The sequence below is a fragment of the Ceratotherium simum genome, chromosome 7 (genome assembly GCF_057802395.1).
Source record: "Ceratotherium simum simum isolate JZ-2026a chromosome 7, ASM5780239v1, whole genome shotgun sequence".
NCBI classification, from domain to species: Eukaryota; Metazoa; Chordata; class Mammalia; order Perissodactyla; family Rhinocerotidae; genus Ceratotherium; species Ceratotherium simum.
The window spans coordinates 81,075,401-81,090,243 of record NC_141906.1 but is presented as its reverse complement, the minus strand read 5'-3'; the positions used below and the strand labels follow the sequence as shown (position 1 = coordinate 81,090,243).

The following is a 14,843-nucleotide window of genomic DNA, read 5'->3' as shown; positions in this document are numbered from 1 at the left end:
AGAAATTCTGGAAATTTGGGAGTTACTGTAGAAGCATTCTGAGTAACAAGAGATGTACTAGATAAGATTTGAAAATTCGGATGAGATGCAGTGGTTGGAAGGGAGGGAGGAGAGCTGTTTAGCTGTAATAAGGATGTAAGGATAAGGTAGATAAATAGATTTGAGATTGAGTATTTTCTGGGTCAGAATATTTTCTGAAGGAGTGTTGGTGTCAACCAGATCCCTGGGATTTCTGCCTTTCTATCTCGAGGTATGACTGCATGTATTTGTCTAGATTACCTGTGGAGCATAAACAATGGATTCCTTGGACCATATGCTGACGGATCCCCTGGAACTGGGTCCATGTGGAGATGGCCATGGCACACGTATTATGGAGGATTGTCTCCTGGGGGGCACCAGGGTTAGTCTGCCCGAGGACCTTCTGGAGGATGTAAGTAGTAACATCATCACTGTCTTTTTCTCTCTATCAGCTTCCCCATAGCTGCTATTATAAACCTTTTCCACATTCTGCAAGTTTTCAGTCTTTTTTGCTCCCTCCTGTTTCATTTTCTACATTGCAACCAGAATGATCTCTATCTTTTTTTTTAAGTGTGAAGTCTATTTAATATTCTGATTAAGGAAGAAATTATAAACTACGTTCTGCATGTTTAATAACAGGTCAACATAACTTGATAATTTGGTATCAGCCCTATTTTTAACAAGATAATTTTCAACAATTAACAGGAAGTTTTATCTTTTAAGAGCAGAATTATGTGTTTACATTAAAAGTTACCTCTGTTGTGAATCATGAAACAAAACCCAAATGTATTATCTCTGTCCATAAGGTAACCTTTTAGTCAGTTAATAGGAGGTGCTCTGGGATAAGGTATCCGTGTGCTTTGACCACTTTCACAGGCAGGCTGGGTAATCACCATCATTATTAAGGTGGTTACCATTTATTAAGTGCTTATTATGTGCGAGGCACTAGGTATGCTCAAACATGTATTTATGGTGTTTATTTTGCCATATTTCAAACATAGGTGTAGAATTTCAAATAGCAAACATTCATCTGTGCATTATCCAGTTTTAGGAGATAATTTCGTTTAGTCATATTTGGTTTAGATTTTTCTTTCATATTATGTCACACATTGTAGGTAAAGCCACCATTTTGCCCTTATCTTATTCCCTTTCCCACCTGAAGTAACAACTGCTGAAGTCGGTGTATAGTCATGTGCTGCATAGCCACGTATACGGTGGTGGTCCCATAATATTATAATGGAGCTGAAAAATTCCTATTGCCTAGTGACGTCATAGCCACGTGGTGCAATGCATTACTTAATGTGCTTGTGGTTATGCTGGTGTAAACCTAGTGTGCTGCCAGTCATAGGAGATGACAGCTCCACGTGTATTATTGCCCCTGGAGACCTTTCAGTGGGTCAGGATGGGGAGGTAGAAGACAGTGATATTGATGATCCTCACCCTGTGTAGGCCTAGGCTAATGTGTATGTGTCTTAGTTTTTAACAAAAAATTTTAAAAGGTAAAAAAAAAAATTTTTCTTCATAGAAAAAAGCTTGTATAATAAGGATATGAAGAAAGAAAATATTTTTATGCAGCCATGCAATGTGTTTGTTTTAAGCTAAGTGTTATTACAAAAGAGTGAAAAAGTTAAGAAAAATTAAAATGTTTATAAAGTAAAAAAGTTACAGTAAGCTAAGGTTAATTTATTATTGAAGAGAGAAAATTATTTTTTATAGATCTATCGTAGCCTAAATATACAGTGTTTATCAAGTCTACAGTAGTGTACAGTAATATCCTAGGCCTTCACATTCACTCACCACTCACTGACCCAGAGCATCTTCCAGTCCTGCAGGCTCCATTCATGGTAAGTGCCTTGTACAGGTGTACCATTTTTTATCTTTTATACTGTAGTTTTACTGTAACTTTTCTGTGTTTAGATATGTTTAGATACACAAATACTTACCATTGTGTTACAGTTGCCTACAGCATTCAGTACAATAACATGCTGTACAGGCTTGTAGCCTAAGAGCAATAGACTATACCATATAGCCTAGGTGTGTGGCAGGCTACACCATCTAGATTTGTGTAAGTACACTCTGATGTTCACACAACAACGAAATTGCCTAATGACGAATTTCTCAGGACGTATCCCTGTTGTTAAGTGACGCATGACTTTATATCCTTCCCATCTGTGTTTTCTTTGCATACCCTTTCAAGTAAATCTCTTTATGTCAACAAACACTTGTTTTATTGAGTACCTACTTTATGCCAGACACTGAGATGTTAGGAGTAAAGTGGTGTGCAAAAATAGATTTGCAGGGGAAAATCTTGGACCCTGAGCCTGAGGTGTGTCCTCAGGCTTTGGTACGTGCATGCAGTGGTTGGATTTCTGGGTTGTCTCCTGCTTAAACACTTCAGTGGCTCTCCATTGTCCTTAGGATAAAGTCACAAGTTCTTAACATGTTTAGGTTTCTTGCTTTTCTCTCTACTGTCTGTTGCTTCCTCTCTCCATCCCTGTCCTTGCACTAGCCAAACGTTACCTGCAGTCTTTTTTTTAATTAAAAAAAGGTGAAATGTATCACATATAAGAAGAATATATAAAATGCTTATATATACAGTTTAAGCAGTAATAAAACACCCATGTAGCCACCACTTAGGTTAAGAAGTAGAACGCTACCAATACCATTCAAGCCCCCTGTGTGCCCCTCCCCATCTCATCCCTCTCCATTCCCTCCACAGGGGAATGTTTTTTAATTGTTCCTTTGTTTTTGTGGTTTTTCTCTGTGGATTTTTAACCCTACTGCTTCAACATCTTTTTTTCCTTTCCTTATCCGCTTCTGTCTTAAATGTCACTTCCTCTGGTAGGCATTCTCTGAAACCTTAAGTCTGGGATGTGTGCTTCTCCTATGTGCTCGTAGGTAAACTTCTTAAGTACATTGTAATTGCTTGTTTAAGTGTAACTTTTTTGTGTGTTTTTGAGGAAGATCAGCCCTGAGCTAACATCCACGCCAATCCTCCTCTTTTTGCTGAGGAAGACTGGCGCTGGGCTAACATCTGTGCCTGTCTTACTCCACTTTATGTGGAACACCGCCACAGCATGGCCTGACGAGCGGTGCATCGGTGCACACCCAGGATCCGAACCCGGGCCACCAGCAGCGGAGTGCGTGCACTTAACCGCTATGGCACAGGGCCGGCCGCTAATTGTGACTTCTTAAATTACATTGTATTGCTTGTTTAATTGTTCCCTCCTCTAGATAATATATATACCAGTCTAGCTTAGTACTTAGCACAGAGAAGATGTCCAGTGTGTAATTGTTGAGTTGAAATGAGCTCCATCCTGCTGCTGCTTGCTCTGAGTAGGTGACCTGAACTCACGTTCTCTCCTCTCATGTTAACTTTTTCCTTCCACTCATTTTAAGCTGAATTCAGAGGTCCACCATCATATCTCTTGTTGGCAGAAATGGTTTCCAAATGGGATTCTCTCTACCGAGATAATTTTCCTCTAGATTATTATTTACTGTTGGGTATAAGATAGTGGTTTGTATATACTCTTTACTAATCTCTAAGTTTTGAGAATTGAATAAAGATCAGTGAAATTTTAGTTTGTTTAAAAAACTTAAAAACTTGGATGGTAGTGGTGGTTGCACAACAATGTGAATGTACGTAATGCCACTGAACTGTACACTTAAAGGGGGTTAAAATGGTAAATTTTATGTATATTTTACCACTCACATACAAAAAATTAAAAGCTTATTTTGCTCTTGTTTACTTTCTCTTGCTTTTCCTTGTTCTCCTAGCCTGAGATATTCTTTGATGTAGTGAGCCTCTCCACGTGGCAAGAAGTATTGAGTGACTCGCAGCGTGAACACCTCCAGCAGTTTCTGCCTCACTTTCCTGAAGACAGTATTGAGCAGCAAAGTCAGCTCATCCTGGCCCTGTTCAGTGGGGAGAACTTCCGCTTTGGGAACCCTCTGCACATTGCCCAGAAGCTTTTCCGAGGTGCGTGGCTCAGCATTCTCTTTCTGAGAGGGCTGGAGGGTGGCAAGACATTTATTTATGTGAATATTCCTGTCTTTATTTTGTTCTGTTTATTTTCGTGTACAGATACTGACTCAGTAGAGAGTGGTTTTGTGCAACACTTTGCTGCCTAGACCATTCTTTTTTTTTTTTTTAAGAAAATTTTTTGACTTACATAGAAAATATATAAATCATAAATGTATTGCTCAGTGATTTATTATAATATGAACTCAGCTGTGTAACCACCATCCAGATCAAGAAATAAAACATTACTAGCATCCTAGAGCCATCCTTTATGAGTAGTCTTTAAAAATTTTAAAGAACATGACACTTTACTGCCAAGCATTTCAACATGTATATGTCTCTTAACAAGAATGTTCTCCCACGTAATCACATCCAAGAAATTTTACATTGAGCAAATAATATCATAAAATATCACATATTAAGATTTTCTCAATTATTCCCAAAATGTCCTTTATAGTTACCTTTTAAATCCAGGATCCGTTCAAGGTTCGTGTGTTGTGTTTGGATCTCATGTCTCTTAGCTCCTTGAATCTAGGGCGCTCTGCGTTTTTTTTTTCCTTTGTTTTTCAAAACACTTTTGTGTGTGTGTGTGTGAGAGGAAGATTAGCCCTGAGCTAACATCCGTTGCCAGTCCTTCTCTTTTTGCTGAGGAAGATTGGCCCATCTTCCTCTACTTTATGTGGGACGCCGCCACAGCATGGCTTGACAAGCGGTGCGTCGGTCCGCGCCCGGGATCTGAACCTGCGGACCCCGGGCCGCTGAAGCGGAGCACGCAAGCTTAACTGCTACGCCACTGGGCTGGCCCCTGGCTCGTTTCTTGAAGGTCAGATTTCCCGTTTTCCTACAACATGACACAGTAGCATAACACGGTGGGTAAGAGCTTAAAACTCTGGAGCTGGACTCCAGGCCTGATTTCCACTTTTATTAGCTGTGTGACCTTGGGCAAGTTATTTAACTTCTTTGTGCCTCAGTGTCTTCATCTGTACAATGAGGATTTAGTAGTACCTTCTTTATGGGGTGGTTGTGAAGACTAAATGAGTTAATATATGCAAGGATAGTGGCAGTTATGTGTCAGGTACTGTTCTAAGTGTTTGCTGTCATTAGTTACTTTGGCTGTTATTAGGGTGGTTGGAAGAAAAAGAGGAACACCTTGTGTGTGGACCCTTGTTTTAGCTTTCTGAGATTAGCTTCTCATTCTTTCCCTCTCAGTTCTCATGATAGCCTGCATGCTCAAATCTGATATGTTGGAAACGGACCTCTCCAGACTCCTCCTCTCAGGCGATTTGCCGGTTGCAGATGTCTGATGGGCTAGGGACCATGCTCAGTTGACCTCTCCATTGCTCCTCTTCCTGCCCCAGCAGCTGGACTGTCAGCAGGTCTAATCTTTCTCACCCCAAAATATGTGCCAAGTTGATCTACTTCCATTCATTTAACCTCCATTTCCTAATCAGCTAATATGTGCCAGATGTTCTTCGAGGTTCTGGAGATACAGTAATGATCTTACATTCTCTCTCTCTTTTTTAATAGCGTGATGCTATTTCACTTTTTTTTAAAATTGAAATATAGTTCACATATAATATTGTATTTAGTTTCAGCTGTATAATATAGTAATTTGACATTTATTTACATTCCAAAATGATCATCCAGATAAGACTAGTAACCATCTGTCATCATACAAAGTTATTATAATATTATGAACTCTATTCCCTATGCTGAACATTACATCCCTGTGACTTATTTATTTTTTGCCTGGAAGTTTGTACCTCTTAATCTCCTTCACCTGTTTTCCACTTCCCCCTACTCCCCTCCGGCAACCACCAATTTGTTTTGTGTATCTGTTTCTATTTTGTTTTGTTTGTTTGTTTTGTTTTTTAGATTCCACATATAAGTGAAATCATACAGTATTTGTCTTTCTCCGTCTGACTTAGTTCACTTAGCCTAATACCCTCTATATCTATCCGTGTTGTCTCAAATGGGAGTATTTCATTCTTTTTTATGGCTGAGTAATATTCCATATCTTGGCTGTTGTAAATAATGCTGTAGTGAACATAGGGGTGCATATATCTTTTTGAATTAGTGTTTTCATTTTCTTTGGGTAAATACCCAGAAGTGGAATTGCTGGATCATATGATAGTTCTATTTTTAATTTTTTGAGGAACCTCCGTACTGTTTTCCGTAGTGGTTGTACTAATTTACATTCCCACCAGCTGTGAACGAGAGTTCCCTTTTCTCCATGTTCTTGCCAATAGTTGTTATTTCTTGTCTTTTTGATGGTAGCCATTCTGATAGTTGTGAGGTGATATCTCATTGTGGTTTTGCATTTCCCTGATGGTTAGTGATGTTGAGCATCTTTTCATGTACCTGTTGGCCATCAGTATGTCTTCTTTGGAAAAAATGTCTGTTCAGGTCCTCTGCCGATTTTTTAATCAGATTATTTGTTTTTTCAATGTATAAGTTCTTTATATATTTTGGATATTAACTCCTTATCGGATATATCATTTGCAAATATATTTTTGCAATTCAGTAGGTTGTCTTTTTATTTTGTTGATGGTTTCCTTTGCTGTGCACAAACTTTTTACTTTTATGTAGTCCCGTTTGTTTATTTTTGCTTTTGTTGCCCTTGCCTGAGGGGATGTATCCAAAAAAATGTTGCTAAGACTCATGTCAAAGAGTTTACTGCCTATGTTTTCTTCTTGGAGTTTATGGTTTCAGTTCTTATGTTTAAGTCTTTTTTTTATTTTATTTTATTTTATTTTATTTATTTTTTTTTGTGAGGAAGACTGGCCCTGAGCTAACATCTGCCAATCCTCTTCTTTTTGCTGAGGAAGACTGGCCCTGTGCTAACATCCATGCCCATCTTCCTCCACTTTATATGGGATGCCGCCACAGCATGTCTTGACAAGCGGTGCGTCAGTGTGTGCCCAGGATCCGAACCAGCGAGCCCTGGGCCACCGCAGCAGAGCTTGGGCACTTAACTGCTTGCGCCACTGGGCTGGCCCTACGTTTAAGTCTTTAATCCATTTTGAGTTTATTTTTGTATATGGTGTAAGAAAATGGTGCAGTTTCACTCTTTTGCATATACCTGTTCAGTTTTCCCAACATGATTTATTAAAGAGAGTATCTTTTCCCCATTGTATATTCTTGCCTCTTTTGTCATAGACTAGTTGACCGTATTTGCGTGAGTTTATTTCTGGGCTCCCTATTCTATTCCATTGATCTGTGTGTCTGTTTTTGTGCTGGTACCATACTGTTTTGATTACTTAGCTTTGTGCTACAGTTTGAAATCAGGGAGCATGACACCTCCAGCTTTATTATTCTGTCTCAAGATTGCTTTGGCTATTCAGGGTCTTTTGTGGTTCCATACAAGTTTTAGGACTAATTTGTTTTAGTTCTGTGAAAAATGCTGTTGATATGATAATAGGGATTGCATTGAATCTGTAGATTGCTTTGGTTAGTATGGACATTTTAACAGTATTAATTATTCCAATCAACGAGCATAGTGTATCTTTCCATTTATTTGTATCATCTTCAGTTTCTTTCATCAGTGTCTTGTAGTTTTCAGTGTACAGGTCTTGCACCTTGGTTACATTTGTTCCTAGGTGTTTTATTTTTTTGCTGTAATTGTAAATGGGATTGTTTTCTTAATTTCTTTTTCTGATAGTTGGTTGTTAGTGTATAGAAATGCAACTTATTTTTTTTTTTCCTGAGGAAGATTCGCCCCTGAGCTAACGTTGGTGGCAGTCTTCCTCTATTTTGTATGTGGATTGCTGCCACAGTGTGCTGCCGATGAGTGGTGTAGGTCCACACCTGGAAGCCGAACCCAGGCCGCCGAAGTGGAGTGTGCTGAACTTGACCACTAGACCATGGGGCAAGCCTCGCAACTGATTCCTGTATATTTATTTTGTATCCTGCAACTTTACTGAATTCATTTATTCTAGTAGTTTTTTGGTGGGGTTTTTAGGGTTTTCTATATATAGCATCATGTCATCTGCAAATAGTGACAGTTTTACTTCTTCCTTTCCAATTTGGATGCCTTTTATTTATTTACTTTGTCTGATTGCTGTAGCTGGGACTTCCAGCACCATGTTGAATAAGAGTGGCTAGAGTGGGAGTGGGTATCCTGATCTTAGAGGAAAAGCTTTTAGCTTTTCACCATTGAGTATGGTGTTAGCTGTGGGTTTGTGATAACCCTCAACAAAGTGGTTATAGAGGGAATATACCTCAATATAATAAAGGCTGTATATGATCTTACATTCTAATAGGGAAAAACAGATGATAAACAAGCAAATATTTGTTGGTATTAAGCATTAGAAAGAATAAGGAAGGGTAATGGGACTAGAGTTATGGGAAGGGGCTGTTTTTGATATGGTAGTTGGGCAAGACTTCTCTGATGAGGTAACATTTGAACAGAGACTTAATGAAGGTAGGAAGAGCAAGCCATAAAAATATTGGGTGTTAGCAAGGAAGCATTGCAGGCAGAGGGAGCTTTAGGTACAAAGGCCTTGAGAAAGTAGGGTACATGCCCTGCTCAGGGGACAGCGTGGAGGCCAGTGGGGCTGGAGTAGAGTGAGCGAAAGGGAGACTGGTGGAAGATGAGGCCAGGGGTAGCACAGGACAGATCATGTGGGGCCTTGCAGGCCATTTTTAGGGCCTCAGCTTTTATTCTGAGTGTGGAGGAAGCCGTCAGACTGGGCCACCATCGTCTCCCTCCTGGACAACTGTAGGAGTTTTCCTTCTTTCTCTCTCGCTTCTAGCCGTATCACTCTCCTACTTTAAACCTTTCAAATTATTTCCATTGCACTTAGGATAAAATCCAAACTCCATGCCATGACCTACAAGTTTCTTTATGGTTTGGTCTCTGCCCACCTTCCTAGGTCATGTCATGCCACTCCTCAGCTGCACCCCACTCTGCTTTAGTCATACAGATGTTTCTTCAAGTTTTGGAACATGCCAAGTTCTTTCTTGCTCAGGGCTTACCTTAGTACATGCTGTTCCTTCTGCCTTTTCCCGAATTTTACTTCTTATTTTTTAAATTCCCATTTACCTTATTTTCCTTCCAATTTTCATTTTGAAAATTTTAAAACATATAGAAAAGTTGAGAAATAATACAATGAACATCCTTATAACTTTCACGTATATTTATTACCTATAGAACAATTGCCACAGTTGCCTTAGGCCTCATTTTATGTGTTCTTTAGAGATCGCTTTCCCGATTTAACTCTCCTTACTCTTTACAATTGTTTCAAGTTAATTTCCTTATAGTGCTTGGGAGAGCTGAATATTATTTGTTTACCTGTTCATTTTCTGTCTTTCCCATTGGACCGTAGGCTCCACATAAACATAGATTATCCCCCCGCACCCCTCCCCTGCCCCGTATTCCAGTTGCTGCAGAGTTTACCACATTCTAAGTATGCATTAAATATTTGTTGACTGATGTATATTTAGTTGTATCTCTGTTCTTTTAAGATGGACACTTTAACCCTGAGGTGGTCAAGTATCGGCAGCTATGCTTCAAGTCACAGTACAAGCGATACCTCAGCTCTCAGCAGCAGTATTTCCATCGGTTGCTGAAGCAGATTCTGGCTTCCCGGAGTGTAAGTAATGCTGGGAACTGGATATAAAACATGGGCAATGAACTCACAGGTTTCATGACTTCAAGAAGTGGTTCAGGTACAAAATACAAAAGATACCACTAAGAAAAAAGTGCTGCAATTAAGCCATGACGTGATTAAGCTATATCATCCTTTCTTATGCTCGATTTTAAGATGGACCCTGATTTCAGAGATGTTAAAACATGAAAAAAAAAAGATACCTCTTTAAAATTGTTGAAATATTTTAGCTTTAGCATTTACTAAGATAAGCAGATGGCTTTCAGATCCATCATGAGTTATGAAAGAGAACTGGGTGGTTCTGGAATTGATGTGCGAGAGCACACGAGGCCTCCTGACGGATGTGTATTGCACCGAGCTTAGTGGCTCTGTGTCTGGACCAGCCTGGAAATTCTTTGAGGCAAAGTTGTTCTGGCTCTGAGGCGTTCTTTAAGCTTTGGTATGGGAATATTTGGGTGTCAGGTGTAATAAGTATTCAGTCTCAGTGGAGTAGTTCCACAATCAGATGTAGGGTTTTTTGCCATGTAATAATCAATATAGGCCCCTTTTATTTGGACATATCATATGTACATCTTTCTTTGTGCTCTGGAGCGAGGGAATTGAGCTTGTTAAAAATGAAGAGAAGAAAATGTAGACTTGGAGAATGTACCAGGACAAGCTTTGGAGGATGACGTGTACGCCCATCTGGTCTCTTCCTAGGACCTACTGGAGATGGCCCGACGGAGTGGCCCAGCCCTCCCCTTCCGGCAGAAGCGCCCTTCACCGTCCCGCACCCCTGAGGAGCGGGAGTGGCGGACCCAGCAGCGCTACTTGAAAGTCTTGAGGGAGGTGAAGGAGGAGTGTGGTGACACAGCCCTGTCATCTGATGAAGAGGGTGAGTGTCTTTGGGCACTTGGGTGGCTGGGGTGTTAGATTTACACCAGCAGCTTGTTGTTCAGTTGGAGCCAGTGGTAGCCATTTACCTTGAAGCAAAGAAGTCATCCCAGTTGTCTGTCGGGGGGGGTGGGTGCTGGGACTCAGAACCCATTGGTCTTTGGGCGCCAAGACATTGCTGTTAGGTTGCCCTGAGTTGAAGCAGCATTTGAGTTTAGATGAGACAAGTGAATCCCTGTGTGGCAGGGCTCTCCACAGTGGGCCTGTCTGGTCCTATTATGCCACTTGAGAGAACTGCTTTTCCCCCTACAGGAGAGCAGTAGTGGCTGTTGGCCTGCTGCAGTGTGACCCCACCACTGTTGAAGTCTCTCTTCCGGGAAGAGCCGTTTAAGTGACCTAAGTGTGGTCCAGTTCGTCTGGGGAAGGGTCAGAAAGGAATGGTGGAACCCTGGCCTCCATGTTGTTGGCTTAGCCTTGTTGAACCCAAATGGCCACTTACCCAATCTCCCCTATTGGAGTCCACAGCCACGTTGGATTTACAAGAAAAATTTTCTTTTGAAGATCTCAACTCATGGCTTCCGAGCTCTCCAGCGTGTTCTCCTAGCCCTGCGGTGCCCCTGAGGGTGGTGCCCACGCTTTCAACCACGGATATGAAAACTGCAGGTGAGAGCTGAGCTGATGCTGTCGACGTTCTGGGAAATCAGGATGTAGATCTGAGAACTCCCTTAGAGGGAGGTAGGTACTAGATTCCTACCTGCCATGAAAACAAAGCAATGTAGCTGAGAATTAGGAGATTCAGGGAAGTTTTTGTATGATTCCACTTTTTTACAAGTAGGTAGGCCTTCCTTCCTTCCTTCGTTTTGAAAATTTTCCTTAGGAACGGATCAGCTGGTGTTTTGGGCTAAAGAAAGCAGAATCTTAAAATAGCAATACTTAAGGCACAGTTCAATAATAGAACAAAAGAGGTAACCACAGCCATAGCAATTTCTTAGAATGTCTGTGAAATTAGTAAAGGATTTTTAATTGGGGTAGGAATCAAAGAAGAATGTTAAGATCCTTTAATGTGTTTCAGGAGCAGCTAAGTAACTGAGGTCATTATTACTGACCAATGTATAGAAAAGCTGAAGAGTTGATCCTGTGACTGTTTCAAGATTGTTGGTACTTCTAGTACACAGGAGTCAGAAGGGAAACCCAGAGAAATATCTAACTTGTGCATATCACCAGTGATCAGATCTAAATTTGAGCATTATGTTAGTAAATGACCCAGTCCATGTGGTTTGGTTCATTTTCTCTCAGATAAAATAGAACTGGGGGACAGTGACCTGAAGATAATGTTAAAGAAGCACCATGAGAAGCGGAAACATCAACCAGTAAGATTGGGGGGTGGTGTGTGGTCATTAGTGATTTTCAGTCTAATATCTCTGGATTGGCTATTGTAAGGAAAATACAGGTAATCACTACCTCATTTCTGCTGCTTTTCGTATCATTTTTGGGGGGCAGGAGTAGCCAGTGAGGCTGGTTAACCCCAGAGATGTGGGAAGAAGACAAATGCTTTGACTTTATAAGGCATGCTTAACACAGTGTCTGATTTAATGTTCACAACAAGGCTGGTATATGAACCATTATATCCATTTACCCGTGCTCAGAGAGGTTAAGGAGTTTGTCTTCGGCCGTACAGCTGGTAAGTGGCAGAGCCAAGAGTCAGATGCTGTGCTCGTCCCACTTTTTACTGTTTCTTTTACTCCAGTCCACCGAATCAAGGTAATGCCAGTACAGCGAAGCCAGAGAGCATAGTGGAGGAAGAAAAGGCAGTCCATCTAAGGCAGAGTGGTGGGATGGGAAGAGTCCCACACGGAAAGTCAGAACTGGGTTCTAGCTCTGTCTTTTCCACTTACTATGATATTGGTCAAATCCCTTAACTTCTCTGAACCTCATTTTCAGATTGTAAAATATAATGATACTTAACAAGACTGTTTGAAGAGCACGTAAGACAATGAATGCAAAAGAGCTTTATAAGCTGTAAATGCCATACAATAGAAAGGTTGGAACTGAGTTCTCCTATGCCCCAATATGAAAAGCAATAGTTTTTCTCTCTGTATATTTTTAATTCATTGTGATTTCCTCAAATGCACCTGACGTATAATTGTATCTGTTAGGTTAATTGGCAAAATCACCAGCGGTTTTAGCTCCTTTTTAGGGGCCTCCATAACAGATTTCTGAATATCACATCTAGGATCACCCGGACCTTTTGACAGGGGACCTGACTCTCAGTGACATCATGACTCGAGTAAATGCTGGCAGGAAGGGCTCTCTAGCAGGTAAATGACGTCTTTTGTAGGTAGCCATCGTTTGACCATGGTATTAAATTACATGAGCCAGTCTACATGTATCAAAAATAGATGACACCACAGCTGCCTTCTTGCTGATAACCTTTGTTTTGCTGTTGTCTCTTATGGATTTATAGGTGGAAATGAATATAAAATCAATACAACAGATCATTGGCTCTTTAATAAGTTAAAATTAGCCTGTAAATCACTCATTGGGTTTGGTAAAAATAAAACAAAAAAACACAAAAATGAAATGTCTTATAACTGAGACTTTTCTTTCTTTTACTGGTGGGCCTTAGGAAAATAATATGCAGATATGACCCCTCACTTCCTGATGTAGAAAATGCAGTTCTATGACTTGTGTTGCTTTTCCTTCCCAGCCCTGTATGACTTGGCTGTCCTTAAAAAAAGGGTTAAGGAAAAGGAGGAAAAGAAGAAGAAGAAAATCAGAATGATCAAATCAGAGGCAGAGGATTTGGCTGAGCCCTTAAGCAGTACTGAAGGGATCCCACCTCTCTCACAGGCTCCATCTCCACTGGCAATACCTGCTGTCAAGGAGGAGTAAGTGAGCAACAGATCACTTCTCAAGGGTGAAAGGTTAAGCTGAGGGCTGCACCCAGAGCTTGGTGTGAGCTGGTTTCTCTTGAACCTGTAAGCCCTGAGTCCCAGGGGTCCTGCTAGGGAAAGTGTATAGTGGTCCTTTACTGAACTTTTTATGACTGCTGGGAGACTTGGGGCATCTAAACCAATCTAGGGATGTGTTCTTGGTATTTTTGGTTGTTCTTATGTTTTTCTTCCCTCGTTAGGCCTCTGGAAGATCTCAAGCCTTGCCTTGGAATCAATGAAATATCTTCCAGCTTCTTCTCTCTTCTGTTAGAAATCTTGCTGCTGGAGGGGCAGGCTAGCCTTCCTATGGTAAGAGTTTTGGAAAAGTCAGATGTATGTCAAAGTTTTCAAATTGTAGAAATCTTTAATGGCTTGAGAAGCAGAACTCTGGGTTCCTTTCAAAGCTCTGCAGCTGGCTTGCTCTGTGACTTGGGAAAATTGGACAAATATACCCAGCTTTCTCTGGCACAGCCATGGAATTTCTGGCGTAGGATAGAAATATGACCGGGTTCTGCCTTTACTTTCCCTCAGCTGGAGGAGCGAGTTTTGGATTGGCAGTCATCTCCAGCCAGCTCCCTTAATAGCTGGTTCTCTGCGGCCCCCAACTGGGCAGAGTTGGTGTTACCAGCCCTGCAGTATCTTGCTGGAGAAAGCCGTGGTAAGGTACTTTTTCTGTAGGATCAGTGTTTATTTTCCTCCTTCGTCAAATTCATTCTCATAGTAAACTGCAGCTTTACTGATTAAATTCAATATGGCTTTGCATAATGCCATTCCTTGGAGGTCTCTGCTACCCTGATACACTGTGAAACATTCAGGTTATTGCAGAGCTCAGGGATGTCAATTATTCTGAGTTTAGCACTCTCTCCCATCTGTGTGGCTTGTTTACGTGATCTCTTTCTTGCAGCTGTACCTTCCAGTTTCTCTCCATTTGTTGAATTCAAAGAGAAGACCCAGCAGTGGAAATTGCTTGGTATGTAATTCATATTACCTACCCGTGACAGGGTGTTCATTCTCTCATTTCCTCCCCTAAGCTGCTTTGCTTTCCAGTCAGTACAGTCCAGTAGAATGTTGAAAAAGGCATTATTAAACCTTAGTTTGCTCAGTAAAAGAATCCTTCAGGGCCCCTTTGGTACATTCAAGGCCTCAGTTTCACCCCCCATTGGATTTTGGCTCCTCACAGCTGAGGTGGAATAGCTCTTCTGTTATGATGCACCCTGGGGCGGCTAACTTTAAATCTGCAGGGGTCTTTTACAATAACATCAACATTTATGTTAACCACACCTATGGTTTTAGATTAATTTGTGATAATATAATTATTTTTCTTTCCACAAAATGGGCTTTGCTATTGAGGATAATGTGCAACCAGATGTTGGATAGCCCCGAATAAAC

The 14,843-nt window shown here is 40.8% G+C and overlaps 1 protein-coding gene across 6 annotated transcripts in view; it reads left to right on the top strand.

Annotated features, from left to right (window-relative positions):
* NFRKB (nuclear factor related to kappaB binding protein) overlaps positions 1 to 14,843 on the top strand; it is a 37,288-nt gene that overhangs the window by 2,443 nt on the left and 20,002 nt on the right. For 5 of the 6 annotated variants that reach the window (XM_014793739.2, XM_087433927.1, XM_087433929.1 and 2 more), the window contains 11 exons: positions 275 to 430; positions 3,796 to 3,997; positions 9,506 to 9,633; positions 10,348 to 10,522; positions 11,047 to 11,184; positions 11,818 to 11,891; positions 12,755 to 12,839; positions 13,229 to 13,409; positions 13,655 to 13,763; positions 13,986 to 14,112; positions 14,359 to 14,424. In XM_014793739.2, the coding sequence (XP_014649225.1) occupies positions 296 to 430; positions 3,796 to 3,997; positions 9,506 to 9,633; positions 10,348 to 10,522; positions 11,047 to 11,184; positions 11,818 to 11,891; positions 12,755 to 12,839; positions 13,229 to 13,409; positions 13,655 to 13,763; positions 13,986 to 14,112; positions 14,359 to 14,424 (1,420 nt within the window). In that variant the 5' untranslated portion in view covers positions 275 to 295. The remainder of the gene's footprint in view (positions 1 to 274; positions 431 to 3,795; positions 3,998 to 9,505; positions 9,634 to 10,347; positions 10,523 to 11,046; positions 11,185 to 11,817; positions 11,892 to 12,754; positions 12,840 to 13,228; positions 13,410 to 13,654; positions 13,764 to 13,985; positions 14,113 to 14,358; positions 14,425 to 14,843) is intronic. The other variant, XM_014793741.2, reaches the window with a different exon arrangement.